Source organism: Pseudochaenichthys georgianus, chromosome 4, assembly GCF_902827115.2.
Source record: "Pseudochaenichthys georgianus chromosome 4, fPseGeo1.2, whole genome shotgun sequence".
NCBI lineage: Eukaryota > Metazoa > Chordata > Actinopteri > Perciformes > Channichthyidae > Pseudochaenichthys > Pseudochaenichthys georgianus.
The window spans coordinates 3041181-3056721 of NC_047506.1; the positions used below are offsets into that span (position 1 = coordinate 3041181).

The following is a 15541-nucleotide window of genomic DNA, read 5'->3' on the forward strand; positions in this document are numbered from 1 at the left end:
TGGTAGGGGAGCTCCTTTTAGTCTCAACAAACTGTTGCTGTTAGACCTGGGCTGCGGTAGAATAGTCCCAACACATTACGTAGGCCTACTGTGTTTCCTCAACTCTTATTCTTGCTATACATTATTAAAAAAAAGGAACAGTGACAAACTCAATAAAGCTCAAGATTCATGTCCAAAACAGAATTACATCGTCTAAGAAAGGATGTTTCCAAAGTGCACCGTCAAACAGAAGCGTTCAATCTTTTAAAGACTTATTGCTCTAAACCAGGGGTGTCCAAACTACGGCCCGACGGCCAAATGCGGCCCGTGGGACATTTTGAATCGGCCCTCAGCAAATTAAAAAAGTATAATAAAATATGGCTCACAAATGAAACTTCTGCTCGTCTGATATTGTACTTCTTAAATATATATGTTAAAATATATTACACAGTAGTATTCATGTGTTAATAAGCCCCATTTTCAAATAAATGCCATCAATTAAAGTTGAAAACATTTTCTAACAAATCTAAGTTGATAAGAAAAAAGCCCAATAACTTATTTTCATAACAAGCTTGAAATCTACCCTTCATATGTTCCCTTATTATAGGCAATCTGAGGCTTCTGTTTTAAGGAATGAGCTGCCAACAAAATAAATGAAACCCTATGGAGAGCTGTTTTTTTCTTAAAGCATTTTTAAGTATCAATAATAATTTGATTTGATTGATTCTGCTGACTTATAATGAACTTGTGAGGCAATATACCTCTAGGGAGTGGCCCAGCCCTTAAATGTTTCTGTATGTGGCCCTCAGTTAAAATAGTTTGGACACCCCTGCTCTAAACGCACATGTGGAGCCAAAGCCCTAATTATATATAATAAAGGTTGCTTAAAAGCTGAACAAGTTTGACGTGTATAAAAGTTCCCGGATCTTTCAATGATCCTCCGGTTCCCTGGGAGACTAAATTACTTTTGGTTTAGCCCTGCACATAACTTTATTGAGGGTAAATATATAACAATGTCATGCAGCTCTCCAAATGTTATCCGCATGACTGGTACAAATTCCCAAATAATTATCCACGAATTTATAGTTGTCTCTTTCCTTGATGTAATAGTCTAAAAACGTTTTTGGATCCCATGTCATCACTTGATGGTCCCTTTTAGTTTTAATTACACGGTTGTGCACTATATCAAATTGGCTTCAAAGCCTGGTGCTTCTCCTGCGGGGTTCATTTAAAAATATTCCGGCTGCAGAATATCGTGGGCCAGCATTATCCCCTTTATTTTGGATAAAATGTGGTGCATATATATATTCGAATATGAATGTCCTTAAGACCGGACGAGGCAGGCTTGTAAACAAATACAAGTAAACGTATACGTTTTTCTGGATAAATAGCTCTATACATTCAAAATGTCTTTAGATAATTTGTTTTTCTATCCATGGTCTATGAACTAGGTCAGTGGTCCTCAGAGTTACTGCCTGATTTAAAGATATTATGGATGGATAAATATTATGGTTATTGTTTTGATGTTTTAAATCATTTCAAATACTAAAATCTATCTGAAAATACATATTACATGAATCAAAGATACTATAAACAACTATAACAGTCTTTCTGTAAAAAACAAAAAAACATTAATCCACCAACATTGATGTCTATAACCCAGGAGTCCTTTTGCAATCACGCTAGCTAGCTAAACTGTGCTACATCACTGTGCTTCACCTATTCATACATGCTAACGAGTTAGCTACAGCAACTAGGGCTGAACGATATATCGTGCCATGGCAATAACCGCGATATGCGCGATATTCATCGCAGGGACGTGCGATTTTATTAATTTTTTTCATTATTATTATTATTTATTTTTTTAGGACGTGCGATATTAAGTAGGTAAATTAAGTCAAACACGTCATGTTACAATTATTTTGCTGCTTGCTACAAAAGGAAAACTTGCGCGGCTCTCATGTCAGGGGTTCTTGAGTGAGTGACATGCAGGCTCTGCATGCACAGCAAATCACAATCATTCTTGATCAGATCACAGCAGACCATCAAAACACACAAAAATGAGCGAGGACCAGGAGGACAATACCGGGGAGAATGAAGATTTACTTCCAAAAAGAAAAGCAACATCTGCCATCTGGAACTATTTTGGATACAAAAAGGTTCTTCTCTTCTTCATTCACAGATGAACCCCCTTATTTGAGGGTAAGCAACATGCATTATCATGACACGTTAGATCATGACTTAAGGTATGATGAGTCAACCAGTTAAGATCCAGATGTCCGTGACTAAAATCCTTCATCCGGTTAAATATAGTTAAAAAAACGCAATATATATCGCAGGGGAAAAAAATATCGCAATGTGAGTTTTTTTCAATATCGTGCAGCCCAAACAGCAATGTTTTACTATTTTAATAGTACAGTATGTTTTATATGCACCATAAGGTCTGTTTATATATTGCACTTGAAGCTGCTCCATGGTTATTGTTGTCCTAGTTTAAAAACAACACAGTTTCATATGTGGAAAAGCTAAGTTTCTCTTTCATTGAAAACCCTGATCAATGTGGAGTGATGTTGAGATATCAAATATAATCCAACATATTATTAAGTACAAAACAGCCTTGTATAAATAACACTCAAATCACCCAACATTGATGATAGTCAGCTAACTGTGAAAAACAGTGAGACACCTAGCCATACATGCTAACTAGCAACAGCTACATTTTATTATTTTTGTAGTACAGTATTTATTGTACGCACCATAAGGTCTGTTTATAAATGTTTGGCAATTTAAGCCACTCTATAGGTTATTCATTTTAATATAACATAGTTTATTAAGCAATTGTATACTGTATGTAAAAGAGGCTCTGTGCTCCCTTTTTCTCTTTCAGTGGAAACTGTGATTTATGTGGATTAAGATATTTTAATCTTTTATCCAAACTTTTGTTGAAAAACAATTCTGCTTCAGGGTTCATGGATCACTTTGGTAATGTGTCTGTTTCCTATGCTAAGGTCGATAGCATTGAGCAGCTTTCATTAGCATTTAGAGAACTCAACGAGCCAGAAGACACTTGAAAAAGACTATTCCACGGCAGCCTTGGATTCATGCATGTTTCTCTTCAGCATTATTGAATTGTTACACAGTTCCTACATACAATTTATTCACAGCAGATATGTTTCCTAAAAAATAAATGTAATTCCTGACCAAGTACGTTGGAGGATTTCCTTATAATTCTGGCTGCATCTATAGCAACATGCAGAAAAAGACCCTCACAGATGAATGAACCCTGTTGGCTGCAGATAAATAAAGACGCAGAGTTTTTGGCACTTTACCTCGAGCAGAGGACACCGGCGGGACGTATTTAACCTTCATGTGTGTCTATCTCCAGACTGTTGTGCTGTCAGTTGTCTTGCTGCTATATTTACATGCACTCTGTACCGGATAAATATGAGATGTAGCTCAACTGTTAATGTGTGCACCTGTTGTCCTTGCAGCAACTGGTTCCACCTACCATGGTCTGCATGTCAATAAAAATGACGAGTCACCCGTTTGGGATAATATTTGTTTTGCATTCTTTACGGTTGAGGGGAGGGGATAGGGTTGAAATGTACCCAATTATATCACCGTGAAACTTTCCCATTCCATTACTGACATTAAGACAATTCTTTCTGAAATAAATAGTATGTCCATTTGCAAATTAAGCTTTTTCTAATGCTAATTTTGTGAATTTAGGAGAAATCTACATACACAAGACATACTTAGACATACTCCTAAATGGGTGTTTTGAATGTTTTCTGTCCATGTGCATGTATTTTCTTGCCCCAGAATGCAGTATTTAGTCAGATTGCAGTTACACTAATTTCCATTCAAACCCTTTGTATTTTTTTTTTTACTTTAAACTATAAGGTGTTAATACTTGAATTGAATCCCCGCAGGTCCGTATTGTATTCATATCTCAGCCGGTGACCAGACTACATTCAAATTTCAAAATAGTTACCCATGCATACCAATCAACAGTGAAAGAGCCATGTAACCTAATGCAGATGTTTTAGACCCTTCTATAACTCAGCCAATACATCAAAAGATAATATGAAACATGTCTGCATTCAAAACGACTATAGCTGTATGTTATATATTTAGTAGTATTGTATAGTTTCAGTGAAAGGAAGGTAACGTTTCCTCTTGTCTCCTGTACTGGCATTGTTTTCCCTTTGAGCATGCTTCAGCTGTCAGAAGATTTCATCAGACTTTTTATCCAGATTTTAGCCACGACTTTACCATACACACTTTGGTGCTTTTAACCGAAAGAAGGGTTTTGATCTGAGGAGCTAACTGAGCAAACGCTAGCCTATAGCTTGTAGCGGTTCTCATACCATAGAACATTTGTTTTGCAGAGTAGGAGACCTTTGCAGATAATTTGTCTTCTGATAAAAAAACCTCAATGACTTCTGGATCTGTAGTTATAGGAGAACTTGGCTGCAAAAACGTCAGCAGCGGCCGAACAGCATGAAGGGAGACACTCTGATTTTAAACATCAAACTGATACTTTTACCGCTTTAAAACCTCCTTAACCATGAAGTAGTAAAAATAAGTAATAATCTAACGTTTGGCTATAAAGAAACTACACCACTGCTAAGCTAAATGCAGCTTATGTTCGGAAGGATCTAATTTAGACCGCCGCTCTTAGGACATAGAAGCTTCAGCGTAAAGCTAACCACAGACCTGCTGACTCATTTCAGGGTTTTTGGACTCATTCCTGCCCCACTACATTACATTAAATAACAATATTAGTGTGTTTAAGGTTCCTCCCAATGAATAGCAATAACACACATGTTTCTCTTTTCTAGTTTTTACAAACTCTTTATTGAGGTCAGTTTAAATAATCTAAACATTATTTCTTGCAGGTTTCCCCCCCAGAACCATTACAGAACCAACTTTTGAAGTTGAACACGTGGATGCTGGAAAACGTCCTTTAGCTTGTAGCGGTACCATAGAATATTTGTTCTGCAGAGTAGGAGACCTTTGTATGGAAGCCCATTTCCGCCACTTGAAAAAAATAAAATCCCCATGAAAAGTTATAATTATGAGATAAAAAAGTCGAAATAATGAGATAAAAAGTCATAATAATGAGATAAAAAGTCATAATAAACTAAGCTAAACTACAACAATGCAGTTCATAGCTTTGACATTACCTGTTATGAACTATAATATATATGCCTATAGTTTTGTGGTAACGTTCACGCCACTAATGACAATAGTGTAGGCATACTGCTGCTGTGAGTTGCTAGCCTAACTCTAACCCGTGAACGTTACCACAAAACTATAGGCATATATATTATATTATATTCATAACAGGTAATGTCAAAGCTATAAACTGCATTGTTGTAGTTTAGCTGCAATATAGGCTATATGTAACATCTAACATTTACAAAAGTCACCTGTAATAGTTACCTTAGGACTAGATGCCGTTTGCATGGTGGAGAGCAGCAAGGTGATGAAGGGACCTTTAAAGACAGCGCCACTGCAGCGCATGCGCACTTCTTATCTCATAATTATGACTTTTTATCTCATTATTATGACTTTTTATCTCAATATTATGACTTTTTATCTCATAATTATGACTTTTTATCTCATTATTTCGACTTTTTTTATCTCATAATTATGACTTTTCATGGGGATTTTATTTTTTTCAAGTGGCGGAAATGGGCTTCCATACCTTTGCGGATAATTTGGCTTCTAATAAAAACCTCAATGATGTCAAAAAAAACAAAACTGTAAAAACGTCAGCAGCGGCCGAACAGCGTAAAGGGAGAAACTCCGACATCCAACTGATTTATTTACTGTCCTTAACCATGAAGTAGTAAAAACAATTAAAAAGCTAACATTAGGCTATAAAAAACGACACCACCGCTAAGCTAAAGGCGGCTAATGGTCGGCAAGATGACGTTTAGTTGTCTCATTTAGACACCACTCTTAGGACACATAGAAGCTTCAGTAACGCTAACATGCTCAGGGTTTTAGGACTCATTCCTGTACCACCATTGATTGAGAGAAGATTACATATTGTTTAAGGTTCCTCCCAATGAATAGCAATAACACACATGTTTCTCTTTTCTATTTTTTACAAACATTGAGGTGAGTTTAAATAATCTAAAAGTTATTTCTTGCAGGGTTCCCCCGCAGAACCATTACAGAACCAACTTCTGAAGTTGAACACGTTGATGCTGGAACACTTCCTCCATCTTTAACCCAGAGGCATGTCGCAGCATTTTTTAAACATTATAGATAAAAACTATAAAAACAGTAAGAATCAGTACCGTGTGTTTGTGAAAACGTTGCTCGGAAAGTTCCTCCAGACACGTCCGTGTGATATTAGAGGATTTCACACTCTCGTGACGTCGTGAGTGTTTTGTCAGCGGGGTGCTGTAGGTGTCTGGATTCCTCAGGGGCCGGGGGGTGAGGGGGGGGGACGCCGGCTCCTCAGTCCGGCCTCTTTTTTCCACACACATACTGTAGTTTCTTCTTTCAAAGCACTTCATTGGCATTGTTAGAGAGCCAGCTACAGCGAAGTGTCAGTAATGCTGCAGATTACCGCACTGTCTGCGCGATAAGCCTCGCAGGTGAGAGAGAACCGACTCTCCGCACCCCCCGCTCCGACGTCGCCATCTCGGGATTTTTATGGCACTCGGCTGCCGGGGATTTGAGGAGGATTAGTGCTACTAAAAAGGACAGAAGGGTGGAGGCTGGCCAGCGTTTATTCCTCCTCCCACACCCTCTCTGTCTGAAAGGTGTTAAACATGTAACACTGCCAAAATAAGCGGCCTTCTCCCCCGTTCTTCAGTTCCTCTGCTCCCCTTGTTTTTCCCGCAGTTCGTCGAGCCTCCTCGTCTGTAGGGCTCGACTCTCCCAGCGGAGCACATTCCTGCTGCCCGTTTTCTTATTCCACCTTCTGCCTTCAGCGCTGAACACCAGGCCCCTGCAAGAGAAAATAAAGAGTCAACTGAGGATTTAAATACATTCTTCAGGATATAGTTTACAGCTGCACACTGAAAATAACTGTCAATATGATTGATGAGATCTCCATCAATAGCTCCATCAGTGAGTCTAAAGCCGGAACATTTATCTTCACAGATTTAGTCATTTTTCAAGCAGATATAGTGAAGGAAATGCAATATTCTCCGATCACAGCCTCTCAAATTAAACAATACTATTCTACTCTCGGTCAAATCATTGTAAACAAAACAAAATGTTTGATTTTGGCCGTAACAAGTTTTACTGTGAAATATGTACGGCCATTTTTAGACGTTTCATTGACTAAACAATAATTAAATCACTTGCTGCTCTTCTTTTTGGGATTGAAGTTCAACAAATATAACAGTTTGAAGAAATACTTTGCAACCTATTATTGTTTTGGGATTTTTAACTCTAGTTTGGACAAAACGGGCAAATGTGACCTTTTATAGACCAAACAACAGCCTGATTTAAGATTGTTGACGATGTCCCATTAGATTTTGAGAAGCTGTGTCTGGAGCTGGGCAACAGATATGAATATTTAAGTGATACATTAATATGCAACAAGACATACACTTGATTTGATCATATAGTAATATTTTCTAAATTGTATTTTTCTGGCTTTAAAAGCTGCACGACAGTTCTTATATTTGAACTGAAAACTATTTGAACTGTACTAATATTTCACTTTACCCATAAATCCACATTACTGAAGCCATTTCCTTTAACAGACACATTGTCCTGTACTTTGTATAATGTGCTGAAAGTACCATGTCTGCAAAAAAACAAATAAAAAGATTAAAATACTTAAAAAAAGATCATGATATGTGATTTCCTCCATACTCTCAACCGTAGTTGTTCTGGCAATTTTTTTTAGTCAATATTTGCAGCACTATCAGAGTCATGGAGGGGTCAGTGAGACATGAATCCCCCCCGTCAGGCGGCCAGCTGCTGGAGAGGCTGCTGCTGACAGCTGGTGGTAACCAGGGAGCTGTGCCCCGTCATGGACAGCCGTGCACAATGACCCCCTTCAGAGGAGGGTCTGCCAGCCCCCCGAGGTCCAGCAGAGGAGGCGGCACTGCCAGGAGGAAACAATGAGGCCTCTATCAAACCACATCAGTGGATCATCAAGGAGGGGGGAACATTTCTGAGACTGCTTCGCTCCAAAGGCTCTAAAAATCTGCTACAGTGGTCTTACTTGTGTTTAAAATGCCACTGCTGGAGGCCTGGAATTGAATGAATGTGCTTTATTTTACCCCGAAGGAGTGGTTTTTATGTTTTGAAGTCAGTTTTGTATGCGATGCTTCACCATCGGTTTAGATGGTGGTCAGCACGACGGAAGTCTGGAGAAACAACCAGGCCACGAGACTCCATTAAATAAATCAGTTTACCGTGCAGGACACAGGAGGTGCTTTTGTTTACGGTGCCTCAATCAGTTAGTCATTGTGTGACTTTGGTGAACCCAAAACAAACGTTCTTAAAACGCAAAAGTCGCACAACACAAATGACTATCGGTGGCCTTTCTCTTTCTCTAGAACTCCCTATTGCAACAGCAACACGGTGACACATTAATAGGTTATGATTGTTATCTATAACTCTCAGGTCTTCAGGGACGGGTCAGCTTTCTGTCCCCAGAGTCAGAACTCAACATGGAGAAGCAGCGTTCAGTTATTATGCTCCAAACATCTGGAACAAGCTCCCAGAAACCTGCAGGTCCGCTGCAACTCTGACTACTTTTAAATCCAGGCTGAAGACTTTTCTTTTTGTCGCTGCTTTTAATTAACTATTCATATCTTAAACTGCACTGTAACTTTTATCCATGGATTTTTTCTTTTAATGTTTATTTTATTGGCTTTTCTTTTTTAATGCTTAATGTCTTTCATTTTTTGTAAAGCACTTTGAATTGCCTTGTGTTGAAAAGTGCTATATAAATAAACTTGCCTTGTCTTGCCTTGCTTATAACAAAAGAGCAGAGTCCATCATTACATGACAGGTAGCAGATAATAGGGTAATAATAGTAATAGTAGCAGGGTGTATGCAGGAATCCTGAAGTCAAATGTAATTCCTTTCAAGACCTTTTTTAAGAGCCTTTCCATACATTTGAAGACCTCATCTCCACTTGGAGTTCTAACCGGTTACCTTGGCGACACACTTTACCTCACATTGACTATATACAGTATTGATTGTCCTTCCTCCTTATCTTCCAACCATTTGGACGCAGACTTGCATTTCCCCATAACGATGTTGTTCAACAACCGGTGCAAACGGACCTTCGCGCTATCAAGCAGTGAGCGTGCGACGTCCTGTTCAGACGACGTCAAACCCAAAATTGCATCGAGGACTTGAAGAGACATATTCAGCTCATAGTGTATGTAGTGTCTGTATGTAGTGTCTCTCCTGGGACATGTCTCCATGCTTTAATGTTCAAAAAGCTCTTTATTTGTCTCATACTGCCTGTGCTGCAACACCTCTTTTCACCCTCCGTCTGAAACCAGACAATGTGTTGGAGCACTGGCCAATAGGAGCGTGAGTGTTACATAGTGATGTCACTATGTTTAGGAAGTAAACACAGGAGTCCAATGTAAGCTTTTCAAGCAAGGGGGAGAGAAACTCCCTCTAGAGGGAACACAGGGATTTTAGCCCTTGCAGACCGTTTACATGCACACAAAGCTGGATAACACACTACAGGAGAGGGACACACCAAACAGCAGAGTAGGGCCTCTTTAAGGTTTCCTCCTCGTACTTGTGAAAGTTGCTCGTTGCAACATGAATGGGCTCGCCATCTGTTTGTGACGTCACTAAATCATTCTTGTGTATACGTGTACGCAAACGTTTGACAGAGAAACACTCGCCCTCAGCCGATGGAAGAAAACACTGCCTCTGCACAGTGAAGGTCAAACACTACGAGAAACTGCAGAAGGCTCTAAAATACATCAAATTATGTTGTGTCTTATTTTGTGTTGAAGTATCAGTATTCAGGGAGGCGTGTGGCGTAGTGGGCTAGTGCGTTAGTGTTCGTATCAGGGGAGCACAGGTTCAAACCCCACTGCAGTCAGCATGTCGTTGTGTCCCTGAAGACACCCCACCCCAAAGTGCTCCTGTGGGGATTGCCCACAGTGTTGAGTATGGAAGTCGCTTTGGATAAAAGCGTCTAACAAGTGACGTGTAATGTAATATTCAGTTTCAGTTTGAACTGAACGTACAAAATAAAAGATTATAACAGACGATAAACAAATGTGTAGAGCAGTCAAAGGATAACAATTTGTAAAATGTTTTTTAAAAAGGTGATGGAAATGTGTAATAAAAGTAATAGAAAATAATAAATAAATAGAAATATGAACCTGACATAACAACACTCGTGTGTACATGTATCGTTGTTCAGGAAAAATTGAATATTTGTATTTTGTTCTTTACTTTCTGTATGTTTTGGGGGTATAAACTGCATCTTAAGAAAACAGTAGAAATGAAATGATCAGTGTTCCAGTCAGCCTGCATGCGGTCTATCCCTAAACCATGTAGGCACTTGTGTGTGAACAGTGACGTGTGTGTGAACAGTGCTCTTTAATTTAATTGCCTCGCAGCTTTTCGATCAGCATAAACCTGCTTTTGTTCGTCTTCGCTTCAAGGAGTAATAACTTATTATTTGTGTACATATGTTTGAGTGTTATGTGTTGAACACGAGCGGTTGGCCTGCCGGGTGAAATGGAAAACAGAGTGATCTTTTACGGATCCTCCCGATGCACGCTCTGGTTTCAATTGGCAGCGAGAGGTCAAAGGTCAGGGGTCAGCCTCAGAGCGGTTTCTGTTAAACAGCGACTTCCTGCTCTAACTTGAGCGTACCGTTAAAACGCTCGTTCTGTCTCGCTGTCAAACTGAGGATCTTAACCCTTTTTTCACTGCTGGGTTTAATCCACTTTGTGAACTGGAAAGTACATCGTGTACTTTTTATTGCACTGTGTATCTGACAGCTTTAGTAACTTGCTTTCAATCAGATTCATAATGCATAATATAACTAATAAATACTTTAAAAAATATAGGTTAAGATAAAACTGTATTGATCTCTTTGTAAGATTCTTAAGCTAATTGGCATATTTTGGTAATTCAATATATATATATATATATATATATATATATATTATGAAACAATCACATGTTAATGTATATGCTTGCAAACTCCTGCGTGACTTAAATACCTCACAAATATAAAGTATGTTGTCATTTAATCAAGAACTTAAGTGCAAAATAAACCGAACAGTACATTCATTATATATTCTAAAATATATATAAATCAATAGTTCCTGTGCCATCATCGCTACTTGTACTTTTACTACTAGTATTGCATTGTAAAAGCTTCTTCAGTATGATGATACGGGAAATGTGTTTAAAGTATTAGAAATATAATGTAGACGTCCACTACGTCTGTTGTACTATAATATATGATATAACATGAGGTGATTGCTCAGGCACTAATGTAAAAGCATGTTTTTACTGCTGTAGTTTATGGTACTTTTGGTACATTACGTATTTTATGACTACTTCAAGATTTTGAATTAAGGACGTGTACACGTAACAGAGTATTTCTAGACTGTGGCTGCTCTGATAGCAGTTAAATATCAGATTATCCCCCCCCCTCTGCTCACCTGCACCCATGCGTTGCACCTCTTCATGTGGTTTTGTCCCCGCTGTTCTTGTCGTAGCCCAGCTGCCTCATCACCTCGCTGCAGTACGCCTCCACCTGGTGGATCTGCTCCACGTTCAGCCTCTCCCTCCAGGCGTAAATGGCCTCCTTGGCGTCCCTGGAGGAGATGAGGAAGGGTTTGTCGGAGGAGTATCCGTGTCCGTGCGTCATGTTGAGGGCGAAGCGGTCCAGCGCCGGGGAGCTGGTGAGGTTTGAGAAGAGGAAGAGCCTCTGCAGCTCCTCCATGGGCTGCAGAACCAGGTCCTCGTAGCGGACCCGGAGGTAGTTCCTCCTCACCCAGGGGGGGGCGTTCAGCACCAGCATCATGTCGCTCAGCCAGTTGTCGCAGATGAGCTCCATGGCGCTGGAGACGTAGCTCTCGGCCCGGTTCACCCTGTTGTTCGGCACCAGCAGCCGCTTGTATTTATCCGTCTGCTTCTTGCTCCTCAGCACCTGCAAGATATTATATAATAATAATAATACAACAAATGTGGTGGAGCCTGTTGTTGTTTACTCCGGGTTGGAGGGTTACTTTAAAAAGGGGCCTGAATAAATGTGCTTTATTTTACCCTGAAGGGGTTGTTTTTATGTTTTGAAGTGAGTTTTGCATGCGATGCTTTTGTTTACGGTGCCTCGATCAGTTAGTTATTTTGTGTTATTGTGTGACTCCAAAACAAACTTTCTTAAAAAGCAAAAGTCACAAATTAACGAGGGCAGAGATAAACAAGCAACTCCTGTTCTGCAAGCTGAAGTTACAAATGTTTTCGATAGAGTCTGGTGGTTTACTTTAACAAGGGGCCTTATTCTGCCTGTAGTGGGGTATACAGGTTTGTGTGCATGTCAATGGTCTGCAGCGGCTAAAATCCCTGTGTTCTGTCCAGAGGAAAAAGCTCTTATATTACACGACAGGTATTTACCACAACACTGCCTGCTGTGTTTCCCAGAGCCTGAAAGGAAAAGCTGCACCTCTTGACACACAGACGCTGGAGCCATGGGATGTTTTGGTATGCGTTAGTACCTGGATGCTCTCCTTCACCAGGGCCTGCTTGGACTTCAGCCGGGAGTTGTGCACGGCCCGCGGGTCTCTGAAGAGCTGGATGATCTGCAGGTTGATCGCCGGGTCTTTCATGAGAGGAACCAGCGTGCTTAGATCCAGCACACGGACTCCTTTGATCACCATCACCGGGTACTTCTTACACTCCCTCTCCAGATCTCTGATGTCCCTCTTCTTGCACTTTGCGCACAGATCCTCCTTCACCAGCCCGATGTCGTGCCTCTTGTGAGCATCGCACAGCGGCTCGGAGCAGATCACCTTGTTCATCTTCCAGCCGAATATGAAGGAGGTGGTGATGTTCTGAGAGCCCGCGTAGAGTTTGAGCACGGAGAAGTCGCACCGGTACAAGGCGTTCATCATGTCCCGCACCGCGCCCTGCAAGACAAGGACATTTATATATCACCTTTTTAACAAAGTGCTTTACAAAAAAGAAAAACATTTAGAACATAAGAAATAGAGCAGTGAAAAGCAAATTATGAAATGGCATTTGAAAACGGTCATTAAAAAGCAAAGAACCAGAAGTGGCTCTTTACCTCCCACTTCTGGTTCTCTTCGACTGTTTTCAAATCTCATTTAGAATGGGTTTTTCTGTACTTTGAGGTACCTGGATTCGTCGTCTTGTTATTAGACACATGCATTTTCAAGCATTTGGACTAGCTATGTTGTAAATGTATTATCTTTTTAATTTACACACAACATCTATTGCATGTCTGTCCGTCCTGGGAGAGGGTTCCTCCCGCTGTTCTCAAGGTTTCATTTTCTCCCGTTAACTGTGGGGTGTTTCCTTGTCCTATGTGAGGGTCCAAGGTCATAGTCATATTCATATTGGTGGTAAGCCGCTGTGATTGACACAGTCTATTTTTGAGTAAGGGGTAAAATAAGACTTTCTCCTCCCTGCTCCTCTCTCTTACAGTTACATAAAAAAACGTGTAATCAGATTACTGGTACATGTTTAAAAAGGGGGATTACTATCAGGATTACAAGATTGATGTATTGACTAATTTCCTTCTTCTTTATTGTAAATGAAACCTGATTTATTGAACAAAAAGTCCGAGTTTGTTTTTAATTCAACTAAAACAGTATGTTTAAACCGTTCGTAGGCATTTACTGTAATTTAAGAGGGCACATTGTTTAACCTAAATATCTTGGTTTCTTCTTTTTTACGGTCACATTGTTCTGTTTTTACTTGGACATTTATGTGAGTTTTCAGTGATGAATTTACTATGTATTGTGGGCCATAATATTATGTGCGAAATTGTCGTTTTCTTGGACCTTGATGTGAAGTTAAGATGTGTGATATAAACTTTGGGTATTGCAATTTCACACGTGTACAAAAGTAGTTTAATTCAGCTGATGAGTGCTATGTGAATAAATGTAAACGATGTGATGCAAGTAGCTCTTGGCCCCTTTCATTTTTTCAAAGTAGCTCTCAGATGAAGTAACGTTGGAAACCGGTGTTTTACACAATAGGCTGATGTAGAAAAACCTCACATTCATTTTGCTCTTGTATTTATTTGCATTGCATTTGATATTGAGGTAACGGAAAGTAATCAGGTTACTTTTATATGTTGAGACTCTGATTAGGCTACCGATTACAGTTGTTGACACGGTAACACTGGTTATAATAATGTCCATGAGTGGAATAACACTAATAATAAAAACAGTAAGCAGACCTGCAGGCTTCCAGCGTCCCCCGGGTACAGAGCCTGCCATATGTGCCACATGGGCTCATACAGGTAGAAGACATCGGGGTGCTGGTTGAACAACTCCCCCAGGAACGAGGATCCGGTTCTCCAGGTGGCATGAAGGTAAATGTGTATCCGAGTTTGGCTCCTGTTGACGGCGTGCTGTTCCGACGCGTTACCGTTATCATCCCAAAGCTTCTCCAAATCTGGGCATCTGGGCTGTTGCTGCTGCAGTTTGTTATTGTGGTGCACGGATTTATCCCCGTAATCCAACACGTAGGGGATTAGCAGAAGTAAACCTGTGTATGCCAGGATCAAAACCAGGTATTTCTTGTGCAACCGCCTCTTCATTTCCTCTCCGGAGGCTACAGTTGTTTCCTTTTGGAGGTTCTGCGTTTTGTGAGCTGCAGTGGAGATATGTGTGTGTGTGTGTGTGTGTGTGTGTGTGTGTGTGTGTGTGTGTGTGTGTGTGTGTGTGTGTGCGTGTGTGTGGTGGGGGGGGGGGGGGGAGTGTGTGTGGGTTTTAACCACGCCCCATTAAAGACAAAACTACCAGATGATTTCGTTTACTTGTTCCCAGCGAAATACATGATGTAAAAAACCGTTATAAAAGGCCCTAAAAATGCGTAGGTTGTGCTGGCATGGTTCTTATACAGTCGACAACTAAAGAGATTGAGAACTCACAAAGAGTCTTAAAGGAAAAGACGGCCCAACGGATACTACCTACCCTAACAGTGTTGTAATAGTTATGACCGTTAGAAAATAAATAGTTTGTACTGTCTCTTGTACCTTGTGCTAAATTAGCTGTGAAAAATTATGTGAACCATTATATCATATACCGAAATATCAAAGAATCTTGTTAGAGAAGAGGGTCCAATGGCTACCACCAACTGTAACCCGATTTGAGTAGTGCTAGGAATCGTGGGAGATTGAAGAGAAATACGTAGTCCTTTTGATTAGTGCTTTTAGTCAGTCATGTATTTTTATCATAAGGCATTGAACGTACCCACGTTTACAGTTTTAACTAAAAATGTTAACATGTAAGCAATGCATAATGATAGTACCGTTAATTTGGAAATATCAAAGAGCCTTGTAGGTAAGAGTGTCTAAAGGAGACCTTCTACCGTAACCTAACCG

At 40.0% G+C, this 15541-nt stretch overlaps 1 protein-coding gene across 1 annotated transcript; it reads right to left on the bottom strand.

Annotated features, from left to right (window-relative positions):
- Positions 1 to 4463: 4463 nt before the first annotated feature.
- Positions 4464 to 14841, bottom strand: chst7 (carbohydrate (N-acetylglucosamine 6-O) sulfotransferase 7). The gene is made up of 4 exons (XM_034081579.2): positions 14393 to 14841; positions 12684 to 13094; positions 11628 to 12118; positions 4464 to 6952 (listed from the first exon to the last, which is right to left on the bottom strand). Exons 1-3 carry the CDS (start codon positions 14753 to 14755, stop codon positions 11651 to 11653), a joined length of 1242 nt encoding a protein of 413 aa, XP_033937470.1. The 5' UTR covers positions 14756 to 14841; the 3' UTR covers positions 4464 to 6952; positions 11628 to 11650.
- Positions 14842 to 15541: the final 700 nt, after the last annotated feature.